Source organism: Poeciliopsis prolifica, unplaced genomic scaffold, assembly GCF_027474105.1.
Source record: "Poeciliopsis prolifica strain line A6 unplaced genomic scaffold, Auburn_PproV2 SCAFFOLD049, whole genome shotgun sequence".
NCBI lineage: Eukaryota > Metazoa > Chordata > Actinopteri > Cyprinodontiformes > Poeciliidae > Poeciliopsis > Poeciliopsis prolifica.
In genome coordinates, this window is record NW_026562424.1 from 1049283 (window position 1) to 1067162 (window position 17880).

Genomic DNA, 17880 nt, shown 5'->3' on the forward strand with positions numbered 1-17880 from the left:
CACCACTTGGACCCAGCAGAACCACCAGGACCCAGCAGCACCACCTGGACCCAGCAGCACCACCAGGACCCAGCACACCACCGGACCCAGCAGCACCACCAGGACCCAGCAGCACCACCAGGACCAGCAGCACCACCTGGACCCAGCAGCACCACCAGGACCCAGCAGCACCACCAGGACCCAGCAGCACCACCTGGACCCAGCAGCACCACCTGCTCACACAGCGGCACCAGAACCGTTTCCATGGCCACAGCGCGCAGCACCAGCTGGTAACATGAGACAAATTGTTTTGCTCCATCGATCTATCCGTCAGTCACTGACCAGGAGTCACACATGGACCTCATGACCGCAGTCACCCCAAAGCTCAAGCTGCTTCAAACCTGAGCAGCAGGAACCAATCTATCAATCTGAGCTGAAGCCAGGGGCCACAGCCAGTCAGTCCAGGGGCCATTAGTGGCCCGCGGGCCACACTTTGGCCACCCCTGATCCACAGTGGGTCCGGAAGCCCGGCTGTGGGCTCCATGGTTCTGGTTTGAACAGTTTCTATAAAACCAGAGCCGAGTCCGATCAGAGGATGACTCAGCAAAAATCGAGGCCCCGCCCCCTCCGCAGATTAATCCTGGAACAGGAAGTGAGCGTCACTCTGGTTTCCTGGCTGCCGCTGTGACGTCATCACAGCGTCACGGTTCAGATCCGAGTTCAAGAGAACAAAGGAGAAGTTTCTCATTTAAGTTAAATAAATATTGAGACGATCTGAAAACATTTATTCTAAGGTGAAAGCAGTAAAACAGCAAACTGAGCTTCATCGTCTCCACTGAGGTTCAAACATGAGCAAGAAATACATGAAAATATTGAGTGAAGACCATAAAACTTCATTTTTTCCATTTTCTGAGGATCGATTAAATATTATCAACATTCTGATTTTGTTCAATCAAAACAAAAATGTTTTTTCATTCCTGTGAACGAGTCATGAATGAGGAAGTGAATCAGCTGCTGCTATTTTCAGACAAACAGAAAAGTTTCTCCAGGCGACAGATTTAATCAAATCCAACAATCATTTCCCTTTAGGGACTCTTCTCCTTCCTGCCTGCCCACCTTGCCGCCCTTCCTGGCTGCTTTGATCGAAGCCTTGGTGACCTTTGACCCCGCGGTGACCTTCTTTGCTGCGGCAGGTTTGGTTGGTTTCTGCATCGGTTTCTTCTTGGTCGATTTCTGGAAAATAAGAAAATAAAATGGATAAACTTGCTGAAGACGTCAGACGCTGCAGAGGCTACAGAGGAAGGAGGAAACTCCGACCTCCACTTTGGGTTTCTTGCTGGGCGTCTCTATGGGAACCAGCTGTGGGATCTCCTCCTCTTCCTCCTCTTCCTCCCTCCGTTTCTTCTTCTTCTGTTCCTTTGTTGTTTCTTTTTGCTGTTCGTCTCCCGCCTCGTTCTTCTTCACCTTCTTTGTTTTTGAACTTTTCTGAAAACCAGACGTGTTGCTGCTTGGTTAGACAATAGAAGCTCTGCTGTTGATGAATCTGATGTTATCTGACCGTGGGTCTCTGCAGGACGCCCATGTGGCTCAGGTCAGACGTGTAGATGGGCAACGCCACCGAACTCTCGCTCTTTAAGTGGATCAGCTTCACCATCCGGCCCGTCTGTCGCCAGGGAGACAAAACAGGGAACGTGAAGATAAATTCTGCTAAAATGTTTTCCACAAGAAATTTATTAAACTAGGAAAACAATTATATTGAAGACATTTTTTTAAGAACCTTTCAGAAGTGGAAAACATTTTAAATATCAAAAATAAAAACTGAAAAATCAAGAAATCAAGTCTAGATAAAATCATCAATAAAAGAAACATTTTCTGAATTATTTCCATCTTTAAGTTTTTCTATCCAAATTCTGCATCATCTGGTCTCAGCGCTGCCCCCTGTGGGCCAGAGGGAGCACAGCTCTGACCTTTGACTTTCGACTCACCATCCGCAGCTTTGCAGCCACCGTCCGGACCGCGGCCTCCACGTTGTCCGTCACCTCGTCTGCCGCCATGTTGGAGTGAGCGACGCGCGCCATGCTGCGGCCAGGAGGAAGAAACATGATGTGGAAATCCTGAAGCTCAGGGGAGAAACTCCAGATAATCTGAGCTGAACTTTAAACTCATTTTCTGTCGTTTAACAAACAGAAAAACTTTCATTAAATCCAACAAAGCAGAAAACAGAAACTTTTAGTCTGATTTAATCCCAGAGCGGATCTGGGATTAAATGATGTTTGTGTTGAAGCATTAGAGACGGGAGAACCATCTGGGCCACCGGGCCAAACAGAACCAGTCAGCAGGACGGTACTGCTGCTGCAGAACCTTTGACTGGACCGATCAGAACCGGTCTGGACCATTCAGAACTGATCAGAACCGGTCTGGACCTGCAGGTCACTGTGGTTCTGTGGACAGCGGGTCGGGTCGGACCTGCAGCTGCCTTTGTTGCCGACGGTCAGTCTGGTTCCCTGGACGAGCCGCTGGACGTCTCGGCCCAGATTGTTGCTCTGCAGGTTGATGGAGATCGGCATTCTGGGAAAAACACAGAAAACATGTTTACTGCTTGTCTTGTGATTAATCATTATTAGAAATAATCAATTAATCATAAAGTTAAAATAAACAGTGAGACTGAAATCATGAAATCTTCATTTCTGTTTTGTCACCAGAACTTTGAACCGGGCCGTAAAAACAGACGGATCAGTTCTGAAGCAGAACTGAAACTATTGATCATAATAATCCTGATTAATTGATCACCAATTTGATTTTCTAATAATGGTTGACTTGATGAAACAGACTGAAAAACAACAAGAGCATTAATTACTCCAAAAATATTTGCATATAAAATAATACAAATGTTGGCATTTATTAGAGGAATCTAAACTAAAGGAAAGAAGTTATTAAATTTTAGGAAATAATGTTTTGTTTTCTTAAAGGTTTTATTTCTTAGCATCCTTTAACGTATGTCTAATTCTGCATTGTTCAAATAATTGATTTAATTAATTAATCATCAGGATAATTGATTCCTAAGACCTTTTATTTCATCTGAAGCTTTAAATAAAAGGTCAAAGGTGAGAAAACAGATCTCCATCCAGACATCAGGAAACTCACTTCTTAGTCATGTAGAAATGTTTCCCCAGGTGCGACGGCAGCAGGCGGCGGATCCGATCATCGGACAGGAACAAGTCGAAGTTTCCCAGCAGCCGCCGCTTCGCTTCGTACGGCTTGTACTCCGTCTTCAGGGTTTTAAGCGGTATGATCTACAGACAGACACGTTTAGTCAGAAAGCCCGGTGAGGGTGTACTTACTTTTGGCCTGCAGCTCCTGCAGCACCTGTGAGACATTTGTTACGCCCCGCTGCTCCAGCAGCTTCTTGTAGAACCTCTGGGTCTGCTCCGCCGTCATTCTGGGCTCGTCTTTGGTGAAGAGGCAAACGTCGTCGGTGTCGGAGCGATGGCTGTGAGGCAGAGGGCTGAGAACAGAGATCATCATTCAGCCGGACGGAAAGCAACGCCATCTTCAGACATCGTTTACAGTTTCACCGTTGGGATTCTCCTGCTGCTGAATTATGACGAATGTTTGAAACTCGACACTAGAGTTTCGACTCCGAATGCTTCTAAAACTATCAGCTTTAGTTTCCCAAATGAAGTGGAACAAATCAGAACTTTGTTGGGGTGAAATGATGGGACTTGGGCCGATCAGAACGACATAAAAACGTTGGTGCATGTTGGTGGACGCTGGTGCATGTTGGTGGACGCTGGTGCATGTTGGTGGACGCTGGTGCATGTTGGTGGACGCTGGTGCATGTTGGTGGACGCTGGTGCATGTTGGTGGACGCTGGTGCATGTTGGTGGACGCTGGTGCATGTTGGTGGACGCTGGTGCATGTTGGTGGACTCTGCCTGTGTTGCTACATTGACCCGTTTTTCATTCAACAAACAAACCAAAACAATGTCCACATTTTCAGTGATCGGCCAGAAAACTACAATCGTTGCAACCCCACATTGAATTACTTTGTTTGAAAACGTCGCACTAGAACTTTAGAAATAATATATTATATATATATTTACATTAAAACTTTAAATGATCTGTTTCACAACACCATGTGGTCTGCAGTGATGGAGAGGAAGCTACAGAAAACTAGTCAAACATTCCTTCCTGTTTTACTTCTGAACATTTTAACAGAGATTCACAGACAGAAAAACCTTGGCTGATATCCGATATTAATATCGCTGTTATGGCTGATATCCGATATTAATATTGCTGTTATGGCTGATATCCGATATTAATATCGCTGTTATGGCTGATATCCGATATTAATATCGCTGTTATGGTCGATATCCGATATTAATATCGCTGTTATGGTCGATATCCGATATTAATATCGCTGTTATGGCCGATATCCGATATTAATATCGCTGTTATGGCCGATATCCGATATTAATCGCTGTTATGGCCGATATCCGATATTAATATCGCTGTTATGGCCGACAACCGATATATCTTCCCTCTCAACACTGAGGATGGACATGCAGACCACTGACTCCATTCTGACCGACCAAACAAACTGCAGATGAACATTTTCCTCCCCGTTATCAAAAATCCCCACCAGGACTCACATGCGGATGGTCTGCGTCTGTCTGGGGATCTTCCACAGGGTGAAGAGCAGGCTGATCGGCTGGTTGTCATCCAGCAGCAGAGCATCTCCGCTGGACTTTGATTTCAGGAAAGCCTGCAGGGCCTGGACGGCCTTCTTCACCTGGGAGGCGAAGGCGAGTTTGATTAAAGCCGGCAGTAAACAGCTGGAAGCGGCGAAGAGGTAGCCGTGATGCTAGGTAGCCGTGATGCTAGGTAGCCGTGATGCTAGGTAGCCGTGATGCTAGGTAGCCGTGATGCTAGGTAGCCGGCCAACTAGCATCACCGAGCCGAACCCCGCCGAGGAAGAACCCGTTCTGGTCGGGTTCTGGAGGCCCATTGGTCGCCCATCGGGTTCTGGTAGAACCGCTTAATCACAGAAATAATCCTACCTGAGCCCGGTCCAACGGAACTTCTCTGTTCTCCTCCATGTCGTCTACTTCACGTGTGCCGAGGCCGCGCATGCGCACTGAGGATGCAGCCAGGTCTACGTCACAATATACAAATTGGAACTTTATCAGTACGAAAGCGCATGACAAAACTCGTTCAGTAACGAGTAATCTAACGCGTTACTATTCCCTTTCCAGTAATCGGATTACAGTTACTCTCCGTATGGAGGACAAATCCTGTCATAACTGGAATAAATAAATGACTTGATGAAGTTTTTTATGTGCCAAATGTTCCATTCAACAAATAAATATTTCATTATACAATGCAACAAATTTATATCTGCTCATTAGAAAATAAATCAATGTACAAAGAAGCAACTTAAACTCTGAATATAAAAAAGGACAGTAAGCAAAGAAAATTAAAAATATGAAATAGAAAAAAATTAAATAGTTAAAACTATAAGATTTGAAATAAAATGGAAAAGTTGCATAAATTAAAAGTTAAATAAATTAATTTACGTTCCACTGTATAATGAAATAAGTTGGATGTAATATTTGGTACTTTAAATACTTTATCAATTTGTTTATGTATGTGACTGAAAATGTCCAGGTTGGTTTGTGCCACGCCCTCTAGTGGAGCATGGAGACTCTACCAATCGATCCCAGAACAGGATTACTTACTGATTGCTGACGTTCAGATTGCAATTTCCTTGAATAAAATGAAAACAATGAAACATGAAAAATAACTATTTCCTTACTGTATTCACTGTTTTAGTCTTATGAACACTAATATGAACTCATATTTAGTGCAAACGATTCAGATGGTTGTTTTTTAAAGGGGAGGCAATATGCGTTTTCAATGATGCCATTTTAAAGCATAATGAAATAATTATCTTCAATTGCTAAAAAATCCTAAATATACTTAAAATATAACTTAAAAGAAATTTAACTATCTGAGTTAATGAATTTAAATTGGGCCTCTATCTCTTTAAGAACTCCTGCTTTCTGAAGCTCCGCCTCCAGGAAGTCATTCCAACATGGCTCCTCTATTAACCTTTTAGCATTTCTACCAGAGTTGCTCAAAGCAGCAGCTCCTATAAGGAGCTCAGTTAATGTTTGCCAATTGCTGCTGGCTAGTCTGAAGGAGCTGAGAGGGGGAGGGGCTAAGCCTGGAAGGTGGGGCTATGGCCCACCCAGGTGTTTAACAGCTGAATGGTTGCCATGGAGGCTAAAGGTTTCTCAATTGCTCCAGGTTTGTTTTTGAGGGAAACATCAGAAACGTTGATTTTACGCGACGCGGTTTCAGTGAGTAAATAAGAAACAGGCTTCGGTTTCAGGTTGACCTTTTATTTTCAGACTGGATTAATGTTACAGCTCTGTGCACCTGTTTATGTGAGCATGTTTCCATCCTGGGATCAGCAGCGGAACTGTGTGAGAGCCCGGTCCAGACAACCCAGAGAACCAAACGAAAGATCTGGTGCAACTTTCCCTCAAATCAGACCAACGCATCTGCAGGACTCCTGAAACCGCGCTGGGTGGAACACCGAGCTAACTCTGGTGCTTCTGCAGGAACTAGACATCATCCACCTCCGTCCTGAAAGCAAACATGGCGTCCAGCCGACAGCGTAGCCGTGGTGACGGGGCGGGGCGTGTAGCTACATTAGTGGCATAGCTGAGCTCTCAATATGAGAAAGCTGACACTCTGGACTTGGGCTCTCGTTCTATAATGTTCATAAAAAACTGATTCAGTCTCGTTTTCTTTATCTTGGCGTGACATGATTCCACTCCTCCTCCTCCTCCTCGCTCTTCTTCTCCTCAGAGAGTGGCTGTTGGGTCTGGCGCCGATTCTCCGCCCGGTACCAGGTGGAGGAGCTCCATGCATGCCGGCGCCGCCGCGGTTAGTCCTTCTCTGGAACCAGCTTCAGCACTTTGCCGATGGCGATCGTTTTCCCTGCAGAACAGAACCACGGAGGTCAAAGGTCACAAATCTTCACATGATGGGAGGAATGACCACAACACGGCGTTACTTGCGCTAGGACACCATCCGACATCAACAAGCAGAAAAACGACCGGATGTTTTTAAAACCCAAAATGATTCCAGATTTAAACTTACGAACATTTTTAACAAAATAAAAACTAGATATGAACCTTGACCCAGAAAAAGTTTCCCCATAAATAATTAAACTGGATCATCTAAAGTATCTTTTTTCCTTCTTCTCTCTTCATCTGAGTAATCAGACCAAAAGTCTCCAAGCAGGTGAGGAATATAATCAACTCCAGGTGATTTAAGAGTTTTGTTTGCAGGTTTTACAGTTTCTGGTTCTGATCTCATGACAGTTTTCTGAGCCAAACATTAAGATCCGGTGATCTTAATGCATTAAGATCCGGTGATCTTAATGCATTAAGATCCGGTGATCTTAATGCATTAAGATCCGGTGATCTTAATGCATTAAGATCCGGTGATCTTAATGCTTGAAGCCAAAACCAAATTCCTCTCAGTCTGAACTAAGAATCCAGGATGTAGGTTTGGTGATGGTGAGCTAGTTATTACAGGTGGGAAACATTTCTGGCTTTACTTGATGTTTTATCTCAACCTGAAAGTTTCCATTTCCAGCCTGTTGGTCATAAATCCGGCTTCACATGTAGGGACCTGAAAACAGCCTCAAAATGGCCGACGGCGTCTCACCTTCGTCTCTCAGAGTGAAGCGTCCCATCTGTGGGAAATCCTTGAAGGTTTCTAGGCAGATGACGCCTGCGGCCCGCAGCCGGGCGATGCACACCTGGTCCTGCTTCACGAAGCGCGGCCGCGTCTTGCTCTTCTCGCCCGTCTTCTTGTCCACCAGGCAGATCAGCGCCTGCAGTCACAGGTTCAGGTAAAAACAGGTGAAATGATTAAAATCAGAGTAAAACAGGCTCAAATTTCATTTAAAGCCAAGACATAGTGACATAAATTTATCTGCTGTGTGTTTGAAGCTAATTTGCTGGTTTTATCACAGATCTGATCAGTTTTAGTTGACAGGAAACCCGTCCAATGAGGAAGTGTCTTGCTGGAAGGAGCCAATCAGGACGCACCGTGATCTGCACCTCCTCGATGCAGGTGTGGATGTGAAGCACGGCGTTGTAACCGGGACAAATGATGGACTTGTGCTCAATGATGACGATCTGCAGGAGACAGTTACACACATTCAGCACGCTTTACTGCAGCGGGTTTCCATGACAACCGCTGAGAGCGCTGGAGCTCCAAATCCCCATAAGATCAAAGTTCATAAAAGGAAATGAAATATTGATTATTTATAAACACAGATTGATCTATTTCCTTCCATCTTTTAATATATTTATAATTTTGCATAAAAACACTCAAAAGGTTGAATGAAAAATTTACAGCTTGAGATTTTTTTATCCAAATATCAGAATAACAAACTAATCATCAGAATGATTGATTAATTGATGGAATAATTGATTGCTAAAATATTCCATAGATCCAGAAATTATATTTTTATTACATTTTAGGCAATAAAATACTGATTTGCTTATTTTAAAATGGAAATTATTCATTTAAATTTTCTGAATGTTTTTTACTGAACAGAATTGAGTCAAATAAAAATCTGCAGAATGTGACAATTTTTTAATGCAATTAATCAAAACGACTTGAATTTCTGCAAAACGTGAATCAACAGAAAAACTGAAAACTTCTGTAAATGTGATTTTTTGTGGAGGTTTATTATTTTTCTAAATGAATCCAGAAGAATCTTTGAAGCCTTTTTTCTGTGAGGAGAATTTGAGTTTGGGACGTTTGTAGCATAAAGAGGAAAACTGAAATGATTTCTCGCCACTCGGGTCGTCTGGCCGGTTCTGGGCTCACCTGAGCGTCGAAGGTGCGGCCCGAGTGGCACAGGTTGTCCGGGCTGCAGAGGATGAATCCGGGAAGAATCTCTTCTTCTTCTATTCCTTTGAGCCGCAGCTTCAGGTTCTCGCCCGGCCCGGCGTCGTCCGTCTCCACGTCGTCGCTCAGCAGGCTCAGAACCTCCACCGTGTGCTGCAACAACAACCAGGCTGCTGCTGAGTCCGGCTCGGCCCGGATGGGACCGCTTAGCACAGCAAAAAATCATCTGGATTTACAAAGATTTTAACCACAAAGGTCAGGATTCTGCTCCCAGCTTCTGGTCTGGGCTCCTTTTGCTTGAATTCCAGTGGATCAGAACCAGAACCAGCAGCAGAGACTTCAGTCTGGACCTGCAGCAGCCCGGTTCTGGATCCCTCTGGATCTACATGTTCTGACTCGAGGCTCAGTCCAATCCTGGTCAAGTTCTTCAATGAATTTTGACTGAAAATATTTTAAATTCAGGTTGTCCTGCCACACTTTTTCCTTCCACTCAATATTCTAGGAATATTCTAAATTTTTATGTAGCGCTTAAAAATAAATATTTTTCATATCAGATTCAATTTTATCCGACTTTTTTCCTCACTAAATATTTCAGTCATGTCTTTTGTGAGTATCAGGCTAATTCTGAGAAAATAGTCGTAATATTAGCAAATAAACAACATTTTACCAGAAAAACATTTGTAAATGAGGAAAGGTCCTGAGGACCGACTGTGGCCACATCAGTTTAAATCGTTTCTGCTAATAATGGTAATAATCTGATGCTGATGAGATAAAACATGAAATATTTTCTTTTCTGAAAAAACAAAACTTCTTAAGAAGCTCAACATTCCTCCCTGTAAGTTGTTATTTTTGTTGTTGGCATTCTGATGAAAATGCAACTTTTATCTCATAATTAATAAACAAGATGGCCGCCCTGGGCGCGCCGACATCCCTCCAGTAATCCAAGGACAGAATGTGGGTTCATTCTGACGGCGTTCTGCTCTGGGAGTCGTTCTCGTTTTGCTCACCCTGTTGGGCATCATGACCAGCTGCTGAGCCTTGCTGATGGAGCCGGACTCCAGCTTCCCCAGGATCACCGTCCCCATGTCCTGAAAACACACAGAGACAATCGCAGCAAAGATATGAACCAATGCAGGATCCAACCGGGCCGAAGCCTGACGATACTGGACGGTGAATCATCCCAGACGTTATCGTGATTAACGATAACACCGTTGTTCCAAGAACACTGATATAATCAGAATAATTCTCAAACTTCACATTCTTATGAACATTTAGCACGAGAACTGGAAGACAGTTTAAATATCTGAAATAAATTTAAAAAACAAGAAATAAAATCAATTCTGAGAAACAAAATTATCCTTTGAAAAATGATTTGAGACAAAAATCCAGACAAACTTTTATCATCCAGTTTTCAGTAGAAACAGAAAAACAATAAATCATGCAAATGCAAATTATTGATTTTAATTAATTATGTGATTTATTGATTTACTGTGACAGGTCTATTAGACTGTGCAGTAATGTTTGGATAATTTCACTAATTATTCCTAATTTACAGACTTTCTGACGTTTAAAATCAGCAGACATGTTTGTTCCTCCTCAGCTCGGCTCACAGATTTTCTCCAAGTGTAAAACCAGCAGCTCCCAGTTAACTGTGTGTGTGTGTGTCTGTGTGTGTGTGTGTGTGTGTGTGTGTGTGTGTGTGTGTGTGTGTGTGTGTGTGTGTGTGTGTGTGTGTCTGTGTGTGTGTGTGTGTGATCCTGGCTGGAGGAGCGTCTCCAGGACCCCAGAGTGTCCTCACCTTGTACTTGTCCACTATCGGTAGTCTGACTGGGCCGTCGCTGGATCTGTTGAAGTTTGGCAAACTGTCCAGGTGGGAGATGAAGGGCAGACCCCTGGAACAAAACAAAATGGCTGCCATTAATCAGCATCACTGCTTCAACATCCGTTACATTTGATTTTATGAACTCAATCAGTTTTGTTCACATTCAAAGCTTCACCAACAAACGATCGTTTGGTTTGGATTTTTCTACAGTAAAAATTAACTAAACAACCAAAATGTTACAATTTATAAAATAGTTGGATGGATGGATGGTTGGTTGGATGGATGGTTGGATGGATGGTTGATTGGTAGGTTGGATGGATGGATGGTTGGTTGGATGGATGGTTGGTTGGATGGTTGGATGGATGGTTAGATGGATGGTTGATTGGTTGGATGGATGGTAGGTTGGATGGATGATCGGTTGGATGGTTGGATGGATGGTTGGATGGATGGATGGTTGATTGGTAGGTTGGATGGATGGTTGGTTGGATGGATGGTTGGTTGGATGGTTAGATGGATGGTTGATTGGTTGGATGGATGGTTGGATGGATGGTTGATCGGATGGATGGTTGGATGGATGGTTGGATGGATGGATGGATGGTTGGATGGATGTTTGGATGGATGGTTGATTGGATGGATGGTTGGATGGATGGTTGATTGGTTAGATGGATGGATGGATAGATGGTTGGATGGATGGATGGTTGGATGGATGGTTGATTGGTTAGATGGATGGATGGATAGATGGTTGGATGGATGGTTGGATGGATGGTTGGATGGATGGTTGGATGGATGGTTGATTGGTTGGATGGATGGTTGGTTGGATGGATGATTGGATGGATGGTTGGATGGATGGATGGTTGGATGGATGGTTGATTGGTTGGATGGATGGTTGGTTGATTGGTTGGATGGATGGTTGATTGGTTGGATGGATGGTTGGATGAATGGTTGATTGGTTGGATGGATGGTTGGATGGATGGTTGATTGGTTGGATGGATGGATGGTTGGATGGATGGATGGTTGGTTGATTGGTTGGATGGATGGTTGATTGGTTGGATGGTTGGTTGATTGGTTGGATGGATGGATGGTTGATTGGTTGGATGGATGGTTGATTGGTTGGATGGATGGTTGGATGGATAGTTGGATGGATGGTTGATTGGTTGGATGGATGATTGATTGGTTGGATGGATGGTTGATTGGTTGGATGGATGGTTGATTGGTTGGATGGATGGTTGGTTGGTTGGATGGATGGTTGATTGGTTGGATGGATGGTTGATTGGTTGGATGGATGGTTGGACAACAATGGGTCTTTAGTCCAACCAGTCAGGTCCGGTAAGATGCTCCCTAGCCCGCTAATGGAGAGCCAACCTGCGTTTAAACCGCTTCCTGTTTGACCCTAATGCTAGCTGAGGTCATTTCCTGTGTCTGCCATGGCCAATCTCTGTTCCAGTGCTTCGTTCCCAGAGGAAGTCCTTCAGACTTACGTGTACCAGGGACACTCGGCCACTGGGTCTTTGAGGTTGGCACCTGTGAGTCCAGAACAAGGCATGAAGTGGATGTCCTTTTTTGGGTTGAAGCCCACCTTCTTTAAAAATGGCACCAGCTTCTCTTTACACTCCTCATACCTGCAGGAAGCCGACACAGGACAACCTGGGTAGCTATGGCGACAGTAACCTGTCTGTGTGTGCAGAATTGTTCATGTGTTCAACAGCCTTCACCTTTCTAGGCTCCAGTTCACGGTGGGGTCATCCATCTTGTTGACCAGAACGATCAGATGTTTAACGCCGGCTGTTTTAGCTAGCATGGCGTGCTCCCGCGTCTGGCCGCCCTTCTCAAAGCCCGTCTCAAACTCGCCTTTTCTGGCCGAAATGACCTGAAACACGACGGATAATCAAGGCGAGACAATCAGAAGAGTTAAAAACCGTCAGGCAGCGGCGGGCTCACGGCTGCTAACAGTGGAGCTAACTTTTTATTCAGCTCCACCTTGATAGTTAGCTAAAAAGTTAACTTTTTTGCTACCTTGGAAAAAATTTCCTTAGTTAGCAATAAAACTGAAACCATGAGTGGAAAGTTTGTTCCTAAAGCTCAAACCGTGTAATGACCAACCTGGTCCTGTTGGGGGCGATATACCATTTTAAAGCACATGGTATCATTAATACATGGTAGGTATAAAAACTATTCAATTTAACGCTTTAATATTAGCTTTGGCTATCTAGCATGCTAGCGTTTACGATTCATCTGTTAGCATTAGCATAACAACCTACACAACTCCTTGTATAATCTTCAAATTCCTTCCAACTGGAAACTTTGGGTTAATTTGGTTTGAAATCCACCCAAAGGACAATTATTTACCCCCAGAAATCTTTAAAGTGTGGCATACATTTCTGTTTAGACCTCTTTTACTTTGGTACCCCTAAATAATGTCCTGTGTAGCAGCCTTTGAATGTCTCTCCACTGATAACTGGAGTCCAGTTGTGTGTAAAGTTAAAAAGGTTTTGAGCAGAACTTGAGTTGCTCCTCACCAGAACCGCCAGGTCGGCCTGCGACGCGCCGCCAATCATGTTGGGGACGAAGCTCTTGTGTCCCGGCGCGTCCAGGATGGTGAAATGTTTCTTCTCCGTCTCAAAGTAAGCCCTCCCCACCTCCACCGTCTTGCCCTTGTCTCGCTCCTCCTGGTTGGTGTCAAGAGCCCACGACAGATACCTGCAACACCCGACCGTTATCCCGACGTACTGCTGAGACCCAGAAGGTCCAGATGTGACCAGAACCAGAACCCGGAGAGCGCCTGGCTCACCATGTCTCCCTGTTCTTCTCCTTCGCCTCTCGTTCGTATTTCTCCAGCGTTCGCTTGTCCACCATCCCAGTGAGGTACCTGAAAACACACAGAGTGAAAAAGTATTTGGAAAACAGTAACAGATTATAAATCACTTAATATTGATCTTTTATATAATTAATATAAGTTAAATGAAAGTTTTGGTATTTTAGGAGCCTTGCTGCTCGATGTGTTGAGTTGGAAAGGAGGAAGATCAGCTTTCCCTCCCCAACATGGCGGCTCAGTGCCGTTCCACCTCCATGTTTGCTTTTACATTATTCCCAGTCGACTTTGTCTTCTGTTTCATTGACTTTAGATTCTAACACGATTTTTAAAAGCAGGTCAACCTCTGAGTCTCCAGGCGCCATGTTTAATTCCTAACAGGAAGTGGTTCATGATTGGCTGACAGGTTTTAGCTTAGCGCTGCACTGCCCCCTGTGTGTGTGGCATGTAACAATCAGTGCTGTAATTCAGCAGGTTAGTGTGGATGAACACCATCAGATGTTAAAAAACTCACATGATCTGCCCTCCGATGGTGGATTTACCAGCATCTGAAACACAAAAACCAAACGTCAAACATCTTTTATGTGAACTGAAGAAGAAGTCAGAGGCGCAGAGAGGAAGCGTGCGCACCGACGTGACCGATGAAGACGACGTTCACATGTTCCTTTTTGGGCGCATCAGGTGGCGGCGGGGCCACCTTTGGGAGGGGAATTTCCTCCTCTTCCTCCTCCATCATCTCCTCATCCTCTCTCCCTACGGCGCCGCCTTCTTCGCCGCCTCCCTGCGTTCCCAGCTCCTCCTGTCCGCCGCCTCCCTCGCCTCCCCCGGGCTCCTCCTTCTGCTCCCACGTTTCCTCCTCCGCCGCCATGTCAGCCTCTGTGTTTCCGTTCTCCACTGGCGCTGGAAACACACACAGACGACTCTTCACTGCAGAAGAACCGCAGAACTTGAAAACCAAAATGGAATCCACACCGAAACACAAATGAACAGAAAAGGGGAGACAGAAGTTTCTGAAGGGTTTTGGTCACTGCAGCTCGCGGCTCTACTATTCACCATAAAACTGCACAAACTGAAATCACAAGAATAAATTTGCTTACTGGAATTTTGAAAAAAAAAAAATGTTTTTCACTGAAAAGTTTTCAGCTCTGTCAAAATTATTGTATTTCACAAAACTTCAATATAAACACTTTTCTCACACGAGTCACAATAGGATGTTACTACTGGTAGAAATGACGAAGAAGACGACAGGAAGTGATTGGAGGATGATGTCACGGCTTGTTTTTTAAACGAACAAACTTATTCTCATGATTTAATTGCTTTTCTTATTTAAAGGGACAGTACTGTGTGTTTCCCACAACACTGGCCCACGTTTCCTCTTCTGCCGCCATGTTTGCTGTAACATAGCAGCAAACATCGTATCTCTTTTTATATATAACATTAATTGGAATTTATTAAACAGTAAGATAAAACTCCAGTTTTACAATACATGATAAACGATATGTTTATCATATCTAACAAGTAATCATTCTGAAGCTCCTCCTCCTTCTCCAAATATGGTCACTTCATTCCTTTACAGGAAAGAAACGTCCCCTTTGATCAAAATGTTAAAGGGGCGGTATCATGTTTTCAGGCACATAGAGCCATTTTGTAGAATAATAAAGTAACTGCTACCATCAGCTGATATGAAATAGTATACATCTCAAATATGATAACAAAATTTACTTCCTAATTTAGCGCCTTGAAATTGGGCCTCTGTCTCTTTAAGAAGCTCCTGCTGTTCCTGAAGCTCTACCTCCAGGAAGCCATCCCAACATTGCTCCTCTATTAACCCTTTAACAGCTCCAATGAATTTGCTATTTGCTGCTGGCTAGTCTAGAGGAGCTGAGTGGGAAAGGAGCTGCGCTTCATGTGGCATTCGCTTGTGTTAACCTCATTTCTTTGCTTTTTGCTTAATAAAATTCTTATCACAGTTAATTTTAAACAGGACTTGACATAAAGATAATTTGGTAAATTTGTGCTTCTGAAATAATCTGCAGGGGATTTTTGTGTTGAAAGAGCTGAGACATAAAATGTAAATAAAATCAATTCAAATTAGCAATTGTGATTTGCAAATCTACACATCCCACTCCAACTGATAACTTTAATTGATTTTATTGCAATTTCATGCCTCAAATGTCCAAAAACTGGCTGCAGTTTATTTCAGAGGCAATAATTTAGCATTCAAAATAAAAATCTCTAAAATTCCATTTGATTGTCAAATCCTGCTTTAAACCTTTACCAGGATTTTTATTAACCTAAAAATTGCAGGTGAACATAAATGCATGCCACATGTTTGTATTTGTAAAATACAAAACCCAATCAATACTTTCACTTCCTCATCACAATTATAGATCATTTGATGTCCATCATAAAGAGTTTAGTAAAACCCATCGACCAGGCAGCCGAGTCTTTGATAAGACAGGAAGAAAAGAACATTTTGCCAAACACGCCTCTCATTTCTCAGATGGTGAGACCGTCACTGCAACTGTTCAGCTCGTTTCCTTCTCAGCCTCCACAAACTGCAAGTGAGCAACTTGCAGTTTGAAATCCAGCCAGCTCTGGATTTCAAAGACAAACTCATCCTGCATCAGAGCAGGCAAGTCTGGAACAATGTCCTTCTGCCACGTTTTGGTAACAAATGCAGACAGGAAGCGGGGAAATGAAATTAAACAGACAAATGGAGATGGACTGACTGGAAAACAAACCAGCCAAGAGACAGAAATCAGCATGAAGGATAAAATTGATCTGGAAAGGAAAAATCAGGAGAGGAGGAAAAGAAACTGGCTTTTAAAGCACAGGGAGGATTCAGTGACATGAGGGACGAAGATCGAACTGAATGTAAAACACAGAAACCAGAACTCACTGGTACTGACCCGCTTCGTTTGGCCAAAGAAACTGAAACTACAGGGAGGTTGAATGAGGACATGAGGAAAGGTGACAAACAGGGAACTAACTGGTATGGATGGCTATTGATGACAAAAATAACAGTTTCGGCCAATAAAAAGCACAGATTCATCTGCAGATGTGACATTACTACAACTGAAAATAAACCTGTTTCTAACCCATGCTGTCCTCTGCAGGACAGAAGCAGCAGTTTGACAGCATTCCTCTGCAGGAACACACCCGGCGGGGGGCCCAGGGCCAGCAGCATGGCGCCCATCACACCAAGTGTCAATGGATGTCTATTTTGAGCCGGGCAGAGCAAGGTTGCATCATTTTCTCTGCGTAGCCTCCGTGCACAGGGACCGTCCAGGGCCAGAAACCCAAATAAGGTGCAGCCACCGACACAAGCGGGGGTCTAAAACCGGGTGTGAATGGGTGAAATGAGCCCCACTTCCACGCCACACCGTGACAGACGGTGAGACTGGAAGCAGAACCTGTGGAGTCCGGGCTGCGTACCGGCTGTGTCCGCCACCTCCATGCTAGCAGCTGGTTCCGGAGACCCTGAGGGGACACACAGCAAGCACCACTTTCAGAAACACCCACATCATCCTGGTCGCATCTTGCATGTAAATACGAGCGTAAATGTGTTGCAGCGTCGCCGTTCCACCAACACGGCCCGGAGTGACGTGTAGATCACCGGCTGGAAGCTAGTTAGCATCGGCGCTAGCAGCCCGGGCTAACTTCCAGCTGACGGCCGTTCACCCACCGTCTGCAGCCGGGATTCCGGCGCCGCTGGTCTGAAGGAAGCTCGGCACAAACACCGGGGCGTTCACGTTGGGGACGAACGGCTTGGCGTTCACATTGAGGGCGGCGAAGGCGGCTGGGAGCTCCGCCGCGGGAGCCGGGGCCTCGGCGTCCTCCTCCTGCTCCCATGAATCCGGGGCTGTGTCTCTCGAGTCCATGGCTTCTTCTTCTTCTGGAGTTGAACAACTTGTGGGCCAACCCTCCGAATCGAGGTGGGCCGGTTCTGCGGTTCCGTTCAGACGCGATGAGTTGCTGCTGTGGTTCAGACTCGGAGGAACTCGCTTGGTGAAGTTCCCATAGCGATTCAGTCTGGATTTCACCAGCATATGGATCCGCGAGTCGCGCTGCGCCCGGAGCGAGCTGCAAGTCCCGCTGGCGCCGCCAGGGGGCGGCATGGCGCCGCCAGAGAAACATCAGTGACGCGCCTTCTACAGAGCGGAGCGACTGGTGACGTCACCGTCATTTATTGGAGCAACTTTTCTTATTTACCCCCACCTTGGACACCCCTGATATAATTATTACATTCATTTAGCATAAATGCTGCTTCAGACCTGCTGGTTTCTGTGGTGGAAACTTTATTGCCAGATAGTATCTTTTGAATAAAG

The 17880-nt window shown here is 44.7% G+C and overlaps 2 protein-coding genes across 2 annotated transcripts; both read right to left on the reverse strand.

The window, feature by feature from the left end:
* Nucleotides 1-743: 743 nt before the first annotated feature.
* Nucleotides 744-5115, reverse strand: rsl1d1 (ribosomal L1 domain containing 1). Its single transcript, XM_055058093.1, is given in 10 exon segments — nt 744-1092; nt 1095-1212; nt 1297-1464; nt 1538-1642; nt 1965-2058; nt 2446-2547; nt 3124-3272; nt 3346-3484; nt 4631-4770; nt 5039-5115. Coding segments are annotated over 10 exon segments (1125 nt in total). The 5' UTR covers nt 5111-5115; the 3' UTR covers nt 744-1054.
* Nucleotides 5116-6366: 1251 nt separating this feature from the next.
* gspt1 (G1 to S phase transition 1) lies at nt 6367-17666 on the reverse strand. The gene is made up of 14 exons (XM_055058088.1): nt 17238-17666; nt 16988-17032; nt 14180-14449; nt 14064-14097; nt 13529-13606; nt 13257-13437; nt 12453-12607; nt 12219-12359; nt 10717-10810; nt 9926-10006; nt 8898-9071; nt 8108-8197; nt 7722-7890; nt 6367-6986 (listed from the first exon to the last, which is right to left on the reverse strand). Exons 1-14 carry the CDS (start codon nt 17599-17601, stop codon nt 6934-6936), a joined length of 1929 nt encoding a protein of 642 aa, XP_054914063.1. The 5' UTR covers nt 17602-17666; the 3' UTR covers nt 6367-6933.
* Nucleotides 17667-17880: the final 214 nt, after the last annotated feature.